The sequence below is a fragment of the Cervus elaphus genome, chromosome 29 (assembly GCF_910594005.1).
Source record: "Cervus elaphus chromosome 29, mCerEla1.1, whole genome shotgun sequence".
In the NCBI taxonomy this organism is placed as follows: Eukaryota; Metazoa; Chordata; class Mammalia; order Artiodactyla; family Cervidae; genus Cervus; species Cervus elaphus.
Window position 1 is genome coordinate 37,100,056 of NC_057843.1, and position 15,493 is coordinate 37,115,548.

The window sequence follows — 15,493 nt, forward strand, 5'->3', positions numbered from 1 at the left end:
TTTTTTTTTTTTCCTTTTTTGGGGGCCACACTGCTCAGCATGCAGGATCTTAGTTCCCCAACCAGGGATCGAATTCACACCCTCTGCAGTGGAAGAGCAGAGTCTTAACCACTGGGCCATCAGGCACATCCTAACAATATATATGATTAATCAATATTGTCATTTGTTAGCATTTCAGATTATCACTTATACCATTACTACTACTGGAATCGAAACATTATAACTTGCATTATAGTTATAAACATTATAGCTAGGAAGAGAAAGACTTCCTTCTTTACCCTGCCCCAATCTCTTCGGCTTTCAGTACTAGCTGATGGCATCTTGGCTTTCTTTTTACTCATCTTGAGCCTTTCACCAGCCTTTACAACTTCACTAGAATCAGTTTTACAGGAAGGACAATACCTTTAAAAAAAGAGAATTTTGATAATATTATAGTAACGTCAATAACAAATATGGCCTTTCTAGTTTAATTTTTAAGATGTGTAATACTTGGTGTATATTAGAGTTTCAGTGGGCATTTCAGTACTAAACTTTCCAAAATATTTACATGATTAAGTCTGCCATTCTTTTAGAGAACTTAATATTTTATTATCAAATTCAGTGCACAAGCCAAACAAGGCTGTCCAATCCAAATGGCACCATAAACTCTGATCTTATCACTAATTCTCAGAGTAGACATCATTCATCTGAACTTTTTACCATTAAAACAAAAATGGTAAGAATAGATGATTCCAGACTGAACAATGAATGATGGCAACTGATATATCTCCCCATCTGAACTGGTTATTAGAATTTTCAAAGTAAAGAATCTATAGCCAATTATAACAAGTATACCAGATTCAAGGATGTTTGTCTCTAGCTCAACTTTAATTCTCTACAGTTGTTTATCCTTTAGCCTATTTGTGGTTGTTATGCTACTATAACTTGAGTTGTTTGTTGTTGTTTAGTCACTAAGTTGTGTCCCACTCTGAAACCCCATGACTAGAGCCCGCCAGGTTCCTCTGTCCATGGGATTTCCCAGGCAAGAACACCAGGGTGGGTTGCCATTGCCTTCTCCAGGGCATCTTCCTGACCCAGGAATCAAACCTGTGTCCCCTGCACTGGCAGGCAGACTCTTTACCACTGAGCCACCAGGGAAGCCACTGTAACGTATACATCATTATAAGCTGCCTTGTTATCATTTCTGAAAAGCAAAGCATAAGTATATATATAGAATGAAATGGGGCTATTTTTGAGTCACAAAGAAATGGAAACTTTGGGTATATCCAAAGATCAACTTGCCATTCCACCCATTAATCTTATATTTCTTTTTCTGTATTTTCACAAAGATGATGACATCTATACCCACTAGTTAATTTTGAATACCTAATTATGAGATGTTATATTTGGTACTATAGACAAGATATGTAGACAATTCAGACTTTGAGAAAATTAGCTGGGCAGTGAGATATATAAATAAATTCAAGGCAAAATTATGTATGATAAGGCAATGAATATTATCAAGTAAAATCCCTACTAATCTGGAAAGCAGAAACACTTCCAAAAATTAATTTGTTTTAAGAAAGACTGTTTTACCTGATATGCTAACCTTCTAACTATAATTTTATCAAAGATCTTATGATGAAAGCAGGTATCATCTCTAATGAGAAAATGAGTTCAGAGACTAAATATTCAGACAATGTGATTTGGAAAAGTAGAAAAGATGTAAGGTTAAGGAATTTCAGATGAAGTGAAGGACCTCAACATGAATGTATAAATACTTCACAGAGTAATCTAAGACTCCTCTAATTGTAGTCATCCCCGGGATCAATCTCTTCATCAGGTTTGTCCAGGCACTACTTTGGCACTGGGTAGGGATAAATGCTTGTGATTAAAATATTTGTAAATAGTTAAGGAAAACTAGTACACAAAAGGAATCAATTTCAGAAAATGGTTACGTGCTATAAGGGAAATATAATGGTATAAAAGAAATACCTGGAGTAACAGGCAAATTTGGCCTTGGAGTACAGAATGAAGCAGGGCAAAGGTTAATAGAGTTTTGCTGAGAGAACGCACTAGTCAGAGCAAACACCCTCTTCCAACAACACAAGAGAAGACTCTACACAGGGACATAACCAGATGGTCAACACCGAAATCAGACTGATTATATTCTTTGCAGCCAATGATGGAGAAGTTCTATATAGTCAGCAAAAACAAGACTGGGAGCATACCATAGACTCCTTATTGCCAAATTCAGTTAAATTGAAGAAAGTAGGGAAAACCACTAGACCATTCAGGTATGACCTACATCAACTCCCTTATGATTATACTCTGGAAGTGACAAATAGATTCAATGGATTAGATCTGATAGAATGACTGAAGAACTATGGATGCAGGTGTGTGACACTGTACAGGAGACAGGGAGCAAGACGATCCCTAATAAAAAGAAATGCATAAAAGCAAAATGGTTGTCTGAGGAGCCTTACAAATAGTTGTGAAAAGAGAAGTGAAAGGCAAAGGAGAAAAGGAAAGATATACCCATTTGAATGCAGAGTTCCAAAGAATAGCAAGAAGAGATGAGAAAGCCTTCCTCAGTGATGAATGCAAAGAAATAGAGGAAAACAACAGAATGGGAAAGTCTAGAGATCTCTTCAAAAAAATTAGAGATACCAAGGGAATATTTCATGCAAAGATGGGCTCAATAAAGGACAGAAGCGGTATGGACCTAACAGAAGCAGAAGATATTAAGAAGAGGTGGCAAGAATACACAGAAGAACTATACAAAAAAGATCTTCATGACCCAGATAATCACGATGGTGTGACCACTCACCTACAGCCAGACATCCTGGAATGCAAAGTCAAGTGGGCCTTAGGAAGCAACACTATGAACAAAGCTAGTGGAGGTGATGGAATTCCAGTTGAGCTATTTCAAATCCTAGAAGATGATGCTGTGAAAGTGCTGCTCTCAATATGCCAGCAAATTTGGAAAACTTAGCAGTGGCTACAGGACTGGAAAAGGTCAGTTTTCATTCCAATCCCAAAGAAAGACAATGCCAAAGAATGTTCAAACTACCACACAATTGCACTCATCTCAGATGCTAGTAAAGTATTGCTGAAAATTCTCCAAGCCAGGCTTCAACAGCAAGTGAACTGTGAACTTCCAGATGTTCAAGCTGGATTTAGAAAAGGCAGAGGAACCAGAGATCAAATTGCCAACATCCGATGGATCATTGAATAAGCAAGAGTTCCAGAAAAACATCTACTTCTGCTTTATTGACTACGCCAAAGCCTTTGACTGTGTTGACCACAACAAACCATGGAAAATTCTGAAAGAGATGGGAATACCAGACCACCTGACCTGCCTCTTGAGAACTGGTATGCAGGTCAGGAAGCAACAGTTAGTACTGGATATGGAACAACAGATTGGTTCCAAATCCGGAAAGGAGAACGTCAAGGTTGTGTATTGTCACCCTGCTTATTTAACTTATATGCAGAGTACATCATTGGAAACGCTGGGCTGGATGAAGCACAAGCTAGAATCAGGATTTCTGGGAGAAATATCAATAACCTCAGATATGCAGATGACACCACCCTTATGGCAGAAAACGAAGAACAAAAGAGACTCTTGATGAAAGTGGAAGAGGAGAGTGAAAAAGTTGGCTGAAACTCAACATTCAGAAAACTAAGATCATGGCATCCGGTCCCATCATTTCATGGCAAATAGATGGGGAAACAGTGGCTGACTTTATTTTTGGGGGCTCCAACATCACTGCAGATGGTGACTGCAGCCATGAAATTAGAAGACGCTTACTCCTTGGAAGTAAGTTAAGACCAAACTAGACAGCTTATTAAAAAGCAGAGACATTACTTTGCCAACAAAGGTCCATCGAGTCAAAGCTTTGGTTTTTCCAACAGTCACGTATGGATGTGAGAGTTGGACTAGAAAGAAAGCTGAGCTCTGAAGAATTGATACTTTTGAACTGTGATATTGGAAAAGACTCTTGAGAGTCCCTTGGACTGTAAGGAGATCCAACCAGTCCATTCTAATGGAAATCAGTCTTGAATATTCATTGGAAAGAGTGAAACTGAAGCTGAAACTCCAATACTTTGGCCACCTGATGTGAAGAACTGACTCATTTGAAAAGACCCTCATGCAGGGAAAGACTGAAGGCAGGAGAAGGGGACAAGAGAGGATGAAATGGTTGGATGGCATCATCAAGTCAATGGACATGAGTCTGAGTAAACTCCGGGAGTTGGTGATGGACAGGGAGGCCTGGTGTGCTGCAGTCCATGGGGTTGCAAAGAGTTGGACATGATTGAGCAACTGAACTGAACTGACTGATAAAGGAAATACATCATGGTTAGTGCTATTCCAGATGAGATTAGAAGAGCCAAACCTATCAAGAGTCCAAACAAAGAGATAAGTGTAAAGGTCCTGAGGCATAATAAGGAATGGTATGTTCTGAAGAATACTGAAAGTAGGCAGAGGTTGGTTCATAGACAGCAAGGGTTTAGATTTTATCCTAAATTCAACAGGAAGACATTAGGGGTCTTAAACAGGTGAGTGTTCTGATTCAGGATTTAGATCATTCTGCTGCTATGGCAAGAAGGATAGCTGGTAGATAATGTGAAAGCAAGAAGACTAGCTGTGCATTTACTATAGAGTTCCTAGTGACCCAGCTGGTCAAGAATCCACTTGTCAATGCAGGAGATGCCAGAGACTCAGGTTCAATTCTTGGGTTGCAAAGATCCCAGAGAAGGAAACGGCAACCTACTCCAGTATTCTTGCCTGGAAAATTCCATGGACAAAGGAGCCTGGCAGGCTACAGTCCATGGGGTCGTAGAATCAGACACAACTGAGCCAGGGTACAGATGGTGGTTGAAGTGGGTAATGAGAGTAGAACTGTACATCCAATAATATTAGCAAATCTTAGAGTATGTGACGAAGGAGAAGAGAGAATTGAAATGAAATTCAGCTTTTTCCTCAACAGGTGGATGAAACAATGGTAGTATTTACTGATGACTGAGTGAGGAGGAAGATTTCAGTGGACATGTTTGTGGAAATCAAGATCTCCACTTGGAGTCACTAATTTTGTAATACTAGTCAAGCAAGCAGTTGAATATAGGAACATCAAGTTCAGGTAAGGCTGGGTCTGAAAATATAAATTCTGAGCCATTTGCTCGGTATTTAAAGTCTCATCATTGCATGAAGTCATCTAGTGAGCACTTTGGAAAATAAAAGAGGAAAGTGGTAAGAGATACAGTGGGAAAAATCAACTAAAAAACACTGTGTAAGGCTCTCTACAGTAATGTAAAGCATCTGAAGCAAAGGAGTAATTATCAAATTTGCATTTTTGAAAGAACACATTTTGAAAGAACACAGACTCATATTGGAGAAAGGACTGGAGGGATTAAAAAACAGAGTGAGAGATCAGTTCAGAAGCTGTTGTAGTAACTGAATAAAGGTACCAATGCCAAATAACCATTAGTTATACAATTTTAAGCACTTCAGTATATACTATGTAGGCCACTCGTCTTCTGAGATGGACCGCATCTCTGCCAGGAGAAGACATGTATCTCTCTCAATAAATCCACCCCTTACACATTTGTATCTTTAGAAATCTACTTTTGGGGCTTCAAATACATATTGCACATTCAGTTCTTACATAGTAACAACAAAAATCCCCTGATAATCATACCAGTATTCCTCTTCAGGGACCTTATCCAAGGGAGGATTCAGGCAGTAAATATGATAGGCCATGTTACATTCATCACATAGAACTTGCATGTTGGGTTCCTGTTTTCCACCACATACATGACAGGAGCAAGAACGGCATTTCTTATTTGGGTCTCCACCACAAGAGTCACATTCAGGGTCATTTTTCCCTATTAAGAACAAAATTATAGCAAGCCCAATCTTAAAATCATTTTTATGTCTATGAATTTTATAAAGAAAAACCCATGAGAATAGCACACAGCTTTTTTTTTTTTTAAACAAAAAGAACCATATAGAATAATTCAGTTCAAGACTTTAATATTCCCCAAATGTGCATCAAGATGCATAGGGGTTATACAGTGAACTCATGGGGCATCATAAGAGAGATTAAAATTTCCAGTGAAATAACTGAACAAAGTTGTTCCGAAATGGAAGTGTTAGGTAACATCTGTTCTGCGGATCCAAACCTTTCCCTAGGTGGACTAAACTAGGAGGGGTGCACCTATTAGAAGTCAGCAAATCCATTTTGGTTTTGCTATGCCCCCAACATACTCTTTATTAGTAAATACAGTACCTAACAGTTGACTTTTTTTTAATCTTGCTTATCAGTTGGTTCAGAATTCTGGCAACTAACAGGTTCCACTTATTGCCCACCCGTCCTCTGCCAGTCTCTCCCATCTAAATCCAAAGTACTTTTTGCCAAAATATTCATTTGAAATTATAAAATGAACACATATACACAAAAGTCTATAGTAATGCTAACAGCAAAAGTTAAATTTAAGTATCAAAAGAGTAACAGTTGGATAAATTTTATGAAAAATGAGGTAAATTTATAAGAACTATAATATAGAGATAGCCAAAATGGAACTACAGAGTAAATTTTTTAGACAAAACTGTATAAACACACCAAGATGAATTATATAGATAAAGAAAGATGTCTAGAATGACATGTTGCCGAAGGTATGTTTAGATTTCTGGTTTAGAGAGATCAATGGCAGTCTGGCCGTGGCTCTGAAATGGTTTCCTTACACATGAGTTCAAAGTTGTAGCTAGAACATGAGTAGCATTGGGCAAAGAACATATATATGCAGATATACTGAGAGAGAAAACACAAGAAAAACCTAGTCAATTTTTCTTTTGTGTTTTACTGACAGCAAGTCACATTAAATAAGTTTACTCAACAAGGTACCCTTATTCCTAGAATATAACCATACAATCATACACAGTATGCCTGAAAGTTCTTAATTCAAGTCTAGATGTATTAGCACTGCAGTCTCAAAAAATGAGTATGGCTTAAACCAGTAACATGGAAGTCTAATAATTAATCTGTTAAAGGACTTGTCTTGTTCTAATTCTGCAAAACTGTGGTTAAGAAGAGGATAGGCAGGACTCTTTAATCTTGAATATGTCTTTTGCCAGGATATATGAGACACTGGCAAAAGCTCAATGAATTGTTCTCCACACACACACAAATCAGAATTAACAGAGTATGAAACACTGTAACCTATTTGGAAAGATAGCAACTGAACTATGAAGGAAAAGACTTAGAATTCAGTCCTACCTTTGTTACCAACTAGCTGCATGAAATTACGTTACACACAATGAGGAGATGAGGCTACATTCCATAAACATTACATAAACCATCCATTACCTCCCAGAAATTTAGGGCTCAACCAGCATTATTCTTCTCAGGCTCTACTAGTATAAAAATAAGCCTCATTATTAAATATTAATCTTAAATGGCCACATTACCAAAGTGGGTTTTTTTATCTGGACAGACTCTATAATAAAGGAAACAGCAAGAAAATGGCAATAAAATCCCAAGATGAGAAAATAGTCTTTGAAAACAAATTTTATCATTTGAGAAAAATCCATTAAACCAAACTGATCTTATATCAAAATGGCTGTCTTGAAAATAAATTTGTATGGTCTTTAGTTTTGTGCTTCCTCAAAAGTCATTCCCCGGCCAGTCAAAATGGCAATCCTGAACAATACATGCAGTCTCGGCCCGTAAGAAAGATCCATACTTAAAAACTTTCCATCTGCCAATGAAAGAGGATGGGCTCCAGGTTTCTCGATCTTGAAGATTTCATTTATGAATCTTATCTGACAGTCATTTAATTTTCCTTCAGAACCCCTGTTTAAAAAAGGAAGAAAGGTCAGCAAAATCTAAACCATATGCAAATAGTAATTAAAAGTCAGTTTCAAAACTCACTGAACACTACTAAAAATGGGGTAGTAGCTAATCACTGAATTATTGTTTCCAGCAGTAGGAAAAGTCCAGTGATTAATATTTGAAGTTAAAATGTAACTTTAGTTTAATATTAGGAAAAAAAAAAAATCAAGACTTAGACCATTTGGTGAGAAGACACCTATCTTGTAAATTTAAAGATAAGGTAAAATGATACTCCAAATTAAAACAAAAGATTTAAACATATTTCCAATAAACATGCACTTTTCTGAGTAAACAGATGACCTCATTACAAAGAAAAGTCTTTCAAATACTAAGTCACATTTTTCACAGACATATTTATAGCTATTTGCATATACTTCTTCAAAGTTTCTTGCTGTAACTATAGATTGATATAATTCTCCTTTTAATCTATCAACTTTTGTTTTATATTTTAAGATATATTATTGGGTACATACAGACTAAGAATACTTAATTGTTCTTATGAAATGTCTTTCTATCTCTAGTAACGCATTTTGTATCACAAGTGTACCTTTGGTTTTTTTGGTTACTATTTGCTTGGTGACTTTTTCAAATATTTCACCTTTCTTTTAAAACTTTTAATGTCGAATGCAAACAATTGCAGAAAATTTATAGATATATGTATAGTTTAGCCAATTAAAAGGCACATATCCTTGTAATCAACCATGACAAGAGACAGCACTATCAACTCCCTCAGCACTTCACATCCTCCCTCCCAAGTCAAAACCTCTTCACTCCCTCCCAAGAGCCATATTTACCTTAATTTTCTTCAATCTTCTCACCTGTCTTCCTCCCTAAGTATATGATATAGTTCTGAGTTTCAAAAACTAAATTCCCAATCTTTTCCCTTATAACTTGTTGACGAACCCCCACCATTTGTCCTACAGTTTCTCATGGTTTTGATTTTGATATCCACATTCCCTAAGTTTATTTCAGTTTTTTCTGTCATTTATGTTTCCAGTAAATCAGTAGTTGGTCTGGTGAAAAGGTCAAAAACCGTTGCTTTGAGGCATGTTTTTAAAAATAAAGTTTTACTGGACACAGCAATGCCTACTCGTTTATGTATTCTCTATGGCCGGTTTCATGCTACAGCAGCAGAGTTCAGTTGTGACAGAGACCATCTGGTGGCCAAAGGTTAAACTATTCACTATCTGGCTCTTTACAGAATAAAACTGCTGACCCTTCTCTCAATGTTTACTCAAATAGGTTCATTTTTTGAGTAAAATCATCTACAGGTCTATTTTCATCAGTAAGCACCTAATTATTTAGTTGTCTTTTCCTATGATGATAGCAGCCACAGACGCTCAATGACTAGATTAATTCACTGGGGACTGGATAATGTTGATATTCTAGTTCTTTCACTCCCTTTTCACTTATTTGCTGAAATAATTCCATAAAGAGAAACATGACCACATCAATTATTTGGTAACTCAGTGGTATAACGCATATAACAAATACAAATGGAATGCTTTCTTTAGCAGTTTAAAAAAAAAATAGCTCTCAAACGTTCTATGTAGGTGACCAGTCAGCTTCTATATTACTAGGAGTTTACACGTTTGAGGTGTTTCAATCCACTTTCGTTATTATTTGCCTTATAGATGGTCAAATTGTCTCATCTTCTGTCAATGGAATCTTCCAATTGACTCTCAAATCTTTCTGACAAGAGTTTAGCAGTCTTTGTGGGCTTCCTTGTTAACTGCGAGACATGATGTTCCTAGTTCTTCTTGTACATTTCTGCCTCTGGCCTGTCATCCTATCTCCAAGGAAGCCAGGTTTTTTAGGTGTGTGTGTGTGTGTGTGTGTGTGTGTGTGTGTGTGTGTGTGTGTGTGTGTGTGTGTGTGTGTGTGTGTGTGTGTGTGTGTGTGTGTGTGTGTGTGTGTGTGTGTGTGTGTGTGTGTGTGTGTGTGTGTGTGTGTGTGTGTGTGTGTGTGTGTGTGTGTGTGTGTGTGTGTGTGTGTGTGTGTGTGTGTGTGTGTGTGTGTGTGTGTGTGTGTGTGTGTGTGTGTGTGTGTGTGTGTGTGCTTAGTCGCTCAGTCGTGTCTGACTGACTGTGACCTCATGGACTGTAGCCTGTCAGGCTCCTTTGTCCATGGGGATTCTCCAGTTAAGAATACTGAAGTGAATTTTTATTTTATTTATTTATTTATTTTTATTAGTTGGAGGCTAATTACTTTACAATATTGTAGTGGTTTTTGCTCAACAATCCCTTCACCTCCAAAAACAAAAAAACAAAAAAAGAATACTGAAGTGGGTTGCCATGCCCTCCTCCATGGGATCTTCCCAACCCAGGGATTGAATCCAGGTCTCCCACATTGCAGGCAGATTCTTTACTGTCTGAGCCACCAGGGAAGCTGAAGAATGTTGGAATGGGTAAGCCTATCCCTTCGCAGGGGAACTTCCCAACCCAGGAATCAAACCAGGGTCTCCTGCATTGCAGGTAGATTCTTTACCAGCTGAGCTATCTGGGAAGCCTTCTTTTAGGTGGAAATGGTTATTTCAAGACCAGAATTTAGGCCCTAAAAAGCTTACTGCAACTGGACTGATTGCTATTTTCAGGCATTTTTAGTGGACAAAGCTACAAAATTGAGACGTACACATTAATACATATACAACATACCTCATGAGATCATGCAAACACTTTCTGTTCAAATTCAGGACTGAAGGGCAAGTTTGCTTTTGACAAAGCAATTATTTATGTTTCTCTTTTCCTTCACGATCAGAAAACTAGAATCTTTCTTTCACGATCCTAGTTCTCAAAGACACCAGGGATGCCTAAATGAGAATGCTACAAGTACTTCTTTGCTTTACTCCACATTACACATAAGACATTTTCACCAGTTGTCATCAGGATTATAGAAAATACTTTAAAATTTCTTTGTGTATTTCTTCCATGTATTACAGTTATAACTATAGTGTCAGACCATAAAGCTGTTACATATTATATTTTCTCCTTTATGTACCTCCTTTAGTCCTATTTCTAGATATAGAAAATTTAACTTCAAGTTAGATGGCACTCCAAGGTAACTAGCAGAAGTAAAATCAAGTATCTCAAAGAACCCAACTTTAGTCAGTCCAATAGCAATTTTAAGATACACCCTAATTTCATAGACGTTAAAATACAGAAAAGTTACTTTCAGATTCTATGAAATACTGTATTTCCTGAATATCTATTCTAACTAGTTCTTAGAACAGGGTCTGACACACAGCAGCAAACAGCAACAAAAACAAAAATCAAAGCATTAACATTCTAGTGGTATGATTGGCAAAATAACAGGCCCCAAAGATATCTGTCATCAGCCCAGGAACCTATGAATATATTACCTTACATGGCAAACGGACTTTGCAGACATTATGAAGTTAATAACCTTTAAATAGGATTACCTAGATAGACCAAAGGTAATCATGGGGGATCTTGAAAAGTAGAAGAGGGAAGAAAGAGCCTGAAGGAAGATGTGACTAAAAACAAATAGTCAAAGATACAACTTTGTTGGCTTTAAAAATGGAGGAAGTAGGCCATAGGCCAAAGAACTGGGAGATCCCTAGAATCTGAAAAAGGCAAGGAAGTAAATTTTTTTTTCAGAGTTTCCAAAATGGAACACAACCCTGCTGATACTTTTAGCCCAGTGAAATTTGTAAGTCTTCTGCCTTACAGAGCTGTAAAATAATAAGTTGTATTATTTAAGCTGCTGCTGCTAAGTCGCTTCAGTCATGTCTGACTCTGTGTGAACCCACAGACGGCAGCCTACCAGGCTCCGCCGTCCCTGGGATTCTCCAGGCAACAACACTGGAGTCACTCAGTCGTGTCCGACTCGTCGCGACCCCATGGACTGCAGCCTGCCAGGCTCCTCTGTCCATGGGATTTTCCAGGCAAGAGCACTGGAGTGGGTTGCCATTGCCTTCTCCAATTTAAGCCACTAAGTCTGTGGTAATTTGTTACAGCAATAATAGGAAACTAATACAAGTAGGGCAAGAGAGAATAACAAATGTCAGATGATAATCAGTATCATAAAGAAATTAAGTTACACTAAAGGAGAATTTAAGTAACCCATGCCGGGTGTGTATGATTTTACATAGCACGATCAAGAAAAGTTGTCTTTCAAAGTGATATGTGAATAAAGAAATAAAAGACAAAGCCAGTCAAATGAATACTGGTGTGGTGTAGACCAGTAAGAGGAAACGGTCAAGGGCAAAGGCTCTGAAACAGGAGCATGTCTGTATGATTAAGCAACACAAGGAGGCCAATACGGTTGGAATACAGTGAACTTTGATTTATAACTTGATATGGACATCAAGTTTATATTCTGTAAAAATGGTACATTCAATAATAAGATCATCACTACAGATGTTATGATAAACAAGTATAGATAAAATTTGGTAAATGAAACCCTATAAAATAGATGCAAAATATGGTAAGTATATTCATAGTTTGAGTGAGGTTAAATATTTTTTTTTTGCTATAGGATTCAAATTCTACTTACGAAACTAATCTAGTATAATTTTATGTAGTATTAAGTATATAAGAGTAAGCGAATAAAATTTTGAAAAATGGATTTAAACCCTAGACTTTTATTTTCTTCAAAGCTCAAACAGAAACAGAAATGACAAGTGAAAAATAGAATATGTTAACTAGAATTAGATAATTTAAGCATATTCACTTTTTGGTACTCACATATTAAAAATTAGAAACAATAATAAACTTTAACTCCAAGTTCCCTTATCAAATCTCCAAGGCAGATTAAAAATCATGTCCTTCTTCCTTTGCACCTTATAGTTCTATATAATCATTACAGGGGGAAAAAAAAAAACTTTGTACAAAGAAATCTCAGCCCTAAAGACCTTAACTGAGAAGTTCTAATAAACATTCAAGAAAAGGACACAAAATTTTACCATAAAATAGAAAAATATTACAGCACACTATTTTTTATAAAATCAACATAATTTGTAAAGGATAGCTAGATAGGAAAGATAATGCAGATTTCACTCACTAACCCAAATGGAAAAATCCTACACAAAATACTGGCAAGCCAAATCCAGGAAAGCATACCTACAAAATACCTGTCAAACATTGTTAAGTACTGGTAAAATGTTCAACAAAGTTTCTTCTTGGTGATCAGGGTGGGAAAAAAAAAGATACCTATTCTCACCACCTCCTTCTAACAACATACTAAGTGGCAACTGGTTAATGAAGACAAAAGTTAAAGATCAAAGGAAAAAGAACACATAAATGTAATTCATGGAGAAGGGAATGGCAAATCACTCCAGTATTCTTGCCTGGGAAATTCCATGGACAGAGGAGCCTGGCGGGCTATAGTCCATTGGATTACAAAGAGTTGGACACAACTGAGTGATAACACAAACATAATTCACAGATTATGATTACAATCATAAAAACCACAAAACAATCTACATGGAAATTAAAATTAATAACTATAGTAAAGCTAATGGATCCAAAATCAAAGGTTATTTACATACCAGTAAGAAAGAAAAAAGAAATTTAAAAGGATTTATTTATAACAACAAGTGGTACCTGAAGCTAAATAAGAATAAAAGACACATAAGATTAGACCTCTGGAGAGAATTCTACCAGGCCGAGTCATATAATTGTCTACATTCAAATATTTTGAATCTATAAAAACATTTCATATGGTCCAATCTAATAAAAAGGGCTTCCCAGGTGGCATCGGGGTAAAAAATCCACCTACCAATGCAGAAGACACAGGGATATGAGTTCAATCCCTGGGTTGGGAAAATCTCCTTGAGAAGGAAATGGCAACCTATTCCATTATTCTTACCCAGAAAATCTCATGGACAGAGGAGCCTGGGGGTGGCTACAGTCCATGGGATAACAGAGTCAGACACTACTGAGTGCACATGCCTTATCTAATAAAAACATGACAAAATCATATTAAAGACCTAAATAAATGCAAAGAAATCACACTCATAGATTAGATTTAATCCTGTACCTATCAAATTCCTAATGGTTTTATGTAGACGTTACCAAGATGACTAGAATGCTCAGTCATATTATGAAAGTATGAAACTTATGTAAGGATATACAAAACAAACCAATGATACAAAATAGAGATCAGATGGATGAATGGATGAATCAAACATAGACACTCAGTGAGGTGATACTGAAAATCAATACAGGGAAAATGGCCTTTTAAATGAATGATGCCTGGAAAAATGATTATTCACATGTATTAAGGCAAGTCTAATATTTACTTCACATTGTACCAAAAAACCTACTTCAAGTGGATTAAAGAGCTAAAGAAAAGTGGTATTAAGCTTTTATAAGGTAATAATGGAGGATATCTTTATGTTCTACGAGTAGGGAGAAGTTTCTCCCCTCTGCTCCACTCCATGTTTTACTGAGATATAACTGACATACAACTGTCTCAGTCTAAGGTGTACCAGACCACCTGACCTGCCTCCTGAGAAATGTGTATGCAGGTCAAGAAGCAACAGTTATAACTGGACATGGAAAGACAGACTGGTTCCAAATAGGGAAGAGTATGTCAAGGCTGTATATTGCCACCCTGCTTATTTAACTTATATACAGAGTACACCATGAGAAACGCTGGGCTGGATGAAACACAAGCTGGAATCAAGATTGCTGGGAGAAATATCAATAACCTCACATATGCAGATGACACCACCCTTGTGGCAGAAAGTGAAGAAGAACTAAAGAGCCTCTTGATGAAAGTGAAAGAGGAGAGTGAAAAAGTTGGCTTAAAGCTTAACACTCAGAAAACTAAGATCATGGCATCTGGTCCCATCACTTCATGGCAAAGAGATGGGGAAACAATGGGAACAGTGACAGACTTATTTTGGGGGGCTCCAAAATCACTGCTGATGGTGACTGCAGCCATGAAATTAAAAGATGCTTGCTCCTTGGAAGAAAAGTTATGACCAACCTAGATAGCTTATTAAAAAGCAGACATATTACTTTATCAACAAAGGTCTGTCTAGTCAAAGCTATGGTTTTTCCAGTAGTCATGTACAGATGTGAGAACTGGACTATTAAGAAAGCTAAGTGCTGAAGAATTGATGCTTTTGAACTGTGGTGTTGGAGAAGACTCGAGAGTCCCTTGGACAGCAAATAGATCCAACCAGTCCATCCTAAAGGACATCAGTCCTGAATATTCATTGGAAGGACTGATGTTGAAGCTGAAACTCCAACACTTTGGCCATCTGATGCAAAGAACTGATTCATTTGAAAAGACCCTGATGCTGAGAAAGAATGAAGGTGGGAGAAGGGGATGACAGAGGATGAGATGGTTGGATGGCTCATCACTGACTCGATGAACATGGGTTTGGGTGGACTCCAACAGTTGGTGACGGACAGGGAGGCCTGGTGTGCTGCAGTCCATGGGATCACAAAGAGTCAGCCACAACTGAACAACTGAACTGAACTGAAGGTGTACAATATGACTTGATATACAGAAAAGTGATTACCGCAAAAAGATTAGTTAACATCCATCACCCCACAGTTACAAATTTTTTCCTTGTGATGAAAACTTTTAAGATCTACTCTCTAAGCAGCTTTCAAATATACAGTACATTATTAACTATAGTCACCATG

At 37.2% G+C, this 15,493-nt stretch overlaps 1 protein-coding gene across 2 annotated transcripts in view; it reads right to left on the reverse strand.

The window, feature by feature from the left end:
• Positions 1-15,493, reverse strand: part of UHRF2 (ubiquitin like with PHD and ring finger domains 2) — a 71,368-nt gene that overhangs the window by 17,873 nt on the left and 38,002 nt on the right. For both annotated transcript variants that reach the window (XM_043890729.1, XM_043890727.1), the window contains 3 exons: positions 7,723-7,832; positions 5,679-5,865; positions 279-402 (listed from right to left, as the gene is read on the reverse strand). In XM_043890729.1, the coding sequence (XP_043746664.1) occupies positions 279-402; positions 5,679-5,865; positions 7,723-7,832 (421 nt within the window). The remainder of the gene's footprint in view (positions 1-278; positions 403-5,678; positions 5,866-7,722; positions 7,833-15,493) is intronic.